Source organism: Myotis davidii, unplaced genomic scaffold (assembly GCF_000327345.1).
Source record: "Myotis davidii unplaced genomic scaffold, ASM32734v1 scaffold965, whole genome shotgun sequence".
Classification (NCBI taxonomy): Eukaryota; Metazoa; Chordata; class Mammalia; order Chiroptera; family Vespertilionidae; genus Myotis; species Myotis davidii.
In genome coordinates, this window is record NW_006296051.1 from 87814 (window position 1) to 93206 (window position 5393).

The 5393-nt window shown below is 39.7% G+C and overlaps 1 protein-coding gene across 1 annotated transcript in view; it reads left to right on the plus strand.

Annotated features, from left to right (window-relative positions):
* LOC102761424 (zinc finger protein 626-like) overlaps positions 1-5393 on the plus strand; it is a 35977-nt gene that overhangs the window by 25213 nt on the left and 5371 nt on the right. The window contains 1 exon segment of the mRNA XM_015568637.1: positions 1608-1734. Coding sequence (XP_015424123.1) covers positions 1608-1734 — 127 coding nt within the window.

Consider the following 5393-nt stretch of genomic DNA (forward strand, 5'->3'; position numbering starts at 1 on the left):
AAGGCCTGCAGTGGCAGTCGGGGAACCTTGGAGTCCTCCATCACTGAAGCAAGCAAGCCTCATGTTAGTTTCAAGCTCCCTGGCTGCCGGCCGTCATCTTGGCTGGCAGTTAATTTGCATATCTCGCTGATTAGCCAATGGGAAGGGTAGCGGTTGTATTCCAATTACCATGTTTCTCTTTTATTAGATAGGATTTTGTGGAGGCCCAGAGAAAAATGTGTCTTTCAAATTTTGGGCCCCCCAATATGGAGGAAACTCTCTTTATTTATACTTTTTCCAGTCCTTTGTCTCCCAAATTTGGGATAAGACTTCCTGGCCCTCTGAGAAAGAAGGCCTGCGTGCTGAATTCCATTAACAAATCTTTTTTAGTTCAGAGTTCCATATGAATTTTTTCTTGTGTTTTCTTTTTCTTAGTATTCAAATGTATGGCACATGATACCGAAATATTGGCATCACAGGTAAAAAGTGATCTTGTGACACATGTGGAAAACACAGGCCCCATCTCAGAACCTGGATCAGAGTCTATGTCTGTACAGAAGTTCATTTTGTTGTGGTCTACTTCACACTTGAGAAGAAGTCCATATACTTCCAAGCGAGCATGACATTTCCAGCTGAAAAATATACACCACTGAACCTGAGCAATGCAAACACAGCATTCAGAAATCTATATGCCTGTGTCCATACCATTATTTTACTATTTATTTATTTAAAAAATATTATTTTTGATATTTGAGAATAAAGGAGAGAGAGAGAGAAACATCAATGATGAGAGAGAATTATTGATCGGCTGCCTCCTGCTCACCCCCTACTGGGGATCGAACAACAAGAGTTAATCCTGTGACTCTTCTTTTTTACTAGTTTTTATGTTATTTTATTTTATTTATTAATCCTCATCTGATATTTTTCCATTGATTTTTAGAGAGAGTGGAAGAGAGAGGGAAATACAGATAGAACATGGATGTGAGAGAAACACATCGATTGGTTGCCTCTGACCAGAGCCAGGGCCCAAGGAGCCTGCAACCAAGGCAAGTGTCCTTGATCAGGATCGAACCTGGGACCCTTTGGTCCGCAGGTCGACACTCCATCTACTGAGCCAAACCGGCTAGGGCAATCCCGGGACTCTTTTTTTTTTTAAAATATATTTTATTGATTTTTTACCAAGAGGAAGGAAGAGGGATAGAGAGAAACATCAATGAGAGAGAAACATCGATCAGCTGCCTCTTTTAGACCCCCCACTGGGGATTTACCCTCAACCAAGGCACATGCCCTTGACCGGAATCGAACCTGGGACCCTTCAGTCCCCAGGCCGGGACTCTTAAGTGCCTAGTCCGACACTGTATCCACTGAGAGAAACTAGCCAGGGCTTTACCTTAATTTTAAAGTTTTTTTTCCTATAAAGGTAAGTCTATATCTAGGATTTGTTGACATATGTCATCCTCATTTGTCAGTGTTCAAAGTCATATCAAGGAAAGTTACATATCAAGAAAGTGATCTATAGGTGATTCAGGATACTCCTGTAGGTCCCAACCTCTTCTCCTAAGACTGTTTTAATGTTACATGACATTATGAACTCTTCTGGTGACCTCTTGGTAAATATTTTCTTTCAGGGACCATTGACCTTTAGGGATGTGGCCATACATTTCTCTCAGGAGGAGTGGAAATGCCTGGACCCAGCTCAGCGGAAATTGTACCTGGAGGTGATGGTGGAGAACTGCAGCAACCTGGCCTCCCTGGGTGAGGATGACCCCTTCCCGAGTTCCTCACCTGCAGGGTTTTCCTTTATTATTTTAACATCTCAAGGGGCTTCTGTTTTCTGTGTTAGATGCTTGCTCTCAAGGAACAAATTGAGCTCTAGCTCGTTTGGCTCAGTGGATAGAACACTGGTCTGCAGACTGAAAGGTTCTAGGTTTGATTCTGGTCAAGGCCAATGGCAGGGTTGCCGGCTCGCTCCCCAGTGGGTGCGTGCAGGGGATATCCTATCAGTGATTCTCATCATTGATGTTTCTCTTTCTCTCCCTCTCCCTTGCCCTCTGAAACCACGAAAAAAATACATTTTTTTAAAAAGGAACAAATTGGGGGTCCTTGGGATATAAAAGAAAGGCTTTTTGATGTATGTGAATTAAGAACCCAGTGTTTGCACACATTACGTGTTGTCTACACTTATTAAGGTACTACCAGAAAAGAATATTTTAGAAAATCATTTTCTAGAATATTGTAATATTCTACCATTTCTTCTGGCTAGAGTACAGTCTGGATTGCAAATGGGAAAGCCTCTATAAAAATTCACACTCCATTTTCTTTTCTTTTTTGATTTTTTAAGATTTTGTTGAATTCAGGGAGGGAGGGCGAGTTAGAGAGAGATAGAAACTTCAGCTGGGCATTAATTGATTTTTTTATGTGTGCCATGACCATATGTGTTCTCTATATAAATTGCCAGATATGGAATCACTGGTTTCCTGGTACCTTTAGTAAATATTGGAAAATCATTGTGTTTTGTTAGTGGCTGCACCAGTGTGTTCATAATCTTGCTGACAGTGCATCAATGTTCTCATTTTTCCACTTAATTGGTAATACTTGTCATTTTTTTATTGATTTATGGATGATTGACATCCTGTTAGGTGTTTGGTTGTATATGATGGTGGTGCCCATTTACATTTCTCTGATGATGAATGAGTTGAACATCATTTAATATTTCTATTGTAAATCTTTATATCCTGTTTGGAAAATGTCTATTTAGGTCCTCTGCACATTTTTCCATCATATTGTCTTTTTGGAGTTAAATTGTATGACTTCCTTATATATTTTGGATCTTTAGCTTTTGAGGATGTAACATTGCTAGGCTTTTGTTGTTGCTGTTTCTCTGTGGTTTCTTTGGAATGCCAAACTTATTCTTTTGTAGTCTCATTTCTTTATTTTTTAGCTTTTTTGGTATGCCTGAAAAGATAAACCCAAACCAGTATTTTTCACAGTGATGGTAAAGTTCATTGACTATGATTTCTTCCAATGTTTTCATTGGCTTCAGGTTTCAAATTTTAGATGTTAATCCATTCTGATTTCATTTTGGTTAGTGGCCTATTAATGGAGTCTAATTTTATAATTTTTGCATGTACCTGTTTTGTTACAGTACTTCTTGAAGAATCTGTCGTTCCCTATTGTGTGTTCTTGCCTTCTATCTTACACATTAGTTAACCATATAGCTTTGGACATTTTAAAAGTTGTGTTACTTTTTTCATGTTGACTTGTAAAAGGTCTGTATATATTATAGATATTAACTACTAATCGGATAATATGCTTTGGAGACCTTTTTTCCCATTTCCCTGCTTCTATTTTGAACGCACTGACCATTTCCTTTAATGTGAAGTTATTTTTACATGGGGTTTAATGCCTTTTGACTATTATGCTTTGCTTACCTTTCCTCTTAGTGCTAGAATAAAAAATCAAATATCATTAAAACTTTTCTTCATGGCGTAGCCAGATGGCCTCAGTGGATAGAGTGTCAGCCTGTGGACAGAAGAGTCCTGGGCTGGAATCTGATGAAGGGCACATGAGCAGGTTGCAGGCTCCATCTCCAGTAGGGGCCATGCAGGAGGCAGGCATTCAGTGAATATATTAATGTTTCAATGTTTCTATCTCTTTATCCCTCTCCCTTCCTCTCTCTCTAAAAATCAATAAACTTTCTCTCCCTTCCTCTCTGAAATCAATAAAAATATATTTGAAAACAAAACCGTTTCTGTAACTTGTCATTTAATAGATTGACTTATTAGCTTTATGTTTCAATCTTTAATACATTTCGGTTTAATATTTGTATGTGGTGTTTAATTACAGTCCAACTTCACTCATTCTTTTACACATAGACATCTAAGTATGTCAACACTATTCGTATGTGTGAGAATCTGCTTTACTTCTTTGGTGGTATAAGTACCCTTGTAGAAGATTATTTTACCTCATGGGTGAGAAGTTGTACGTAGGCTCTCTTTATTCTACAGTGCTTCTTTTTTGTAGTTGTTAATCCTCACGTGAGGACATTTTTTCCATTGCTTTTCAGAGAGAGTGGAAGGGTGGAAGCAAGGAGGGGGGAGAGAGTGGGAAACATTCATGTGAGAGAGACACATCGACTGGCCCTCTTCTACTCAAGCCTCAACCCAGGTTGGGTGGCAGTTTGTAGCCAAGGTATGTGCCCTTTAAGGAGATTTGAACCTGCCACCCTTACGTGCACAGGATGATGCTCTAACCGTGATCCACACTGGTCAGGGCCTAACGTGCTCCTTTATTTACCTGTGTCTTAATGTGTAGATGATAACTGTTGGGTCACATCAGTTTTGAAATAGTTTTTTAAAATAATGAAGCATGATGCCTTTAAGGTTATACTGTGTCTTCCATGTTTGTTTTGGTTCCCTGGTGTCCTGTGTCATTTCATATCAATTTTAGGATGAGGTTTGCTAATTTTGTGGAGAGGGATATTGAGACGTGGATAGTGACTGCTTTGAATGTTTATGTCAACCTTGGGTACTGGTGACATCTTATACTGTTAACATTCCAATTTAAGGTTGCATGTGTAGTTCATTTATTGAGTTCTTTAAAGACACCCAGCACTACTGTATACTTTATTTTTATTGGTTTTAGAGGAAGAGAGCCATGGGGCGAGAGTGGGCGGGGGTCCGGGGGAAAGAGAGAGAGAGGGAGAGAGAGAGAGAGATACATTTAATTCCCCACTTAGTTATGCATTCATTGGTTACTTTTTAACGTGCCCTCAGTACAGATCAAAACTGCAATGTTTTGGTATGAGGACCACACTCTAAACAACTGAGCTACTGGGGTAAGGAAAGAATATCCTTTTCTTATCTGTGGTTTAGGCACCCTGGGTGAAGATCTTAAGACCTTTCCAGGAGCATGTCTATATAGGCCTTTTATTCTACCTTGCTTCATTATTTCTCTTAATGTCTGTATTACAGGTTTTTTATTTTGTTGTTTATTTATTTTTTTTTATTAATTTCAGAGAGGAAGATAGAGGGAAAGATAGAAACATCAATGATGAGAGAGAATCATTGATGGGCTGCCTTCTACACGTTCCGTAGTGGGGATCAAGCTGGCAACCCTGGCATGTGCCCTTGACCGTAATCGAACCTGGGAACCTTCAGTTCACAGGCTGGTGCTCTATCTCCTGAACCAAACTGGCTAAAGCTGTATTAGAGTTTTCTTTTTGATAACAGAAGCATTGAAGTATGTTTTAAAATCAGCCGAAACCGGTTTGGCTCAGTGGATAGAGCGTCGGCTTGCGGACTGAAAGGTCCCAGGTTCGATTCCGGTCAAGGGCATGTACATGGGTTGTGGGCACATCCCCAGTGGGGAGTGTGCAGGAGGCAGCTGATCGATGTTTCTCTCTCATCGATGTT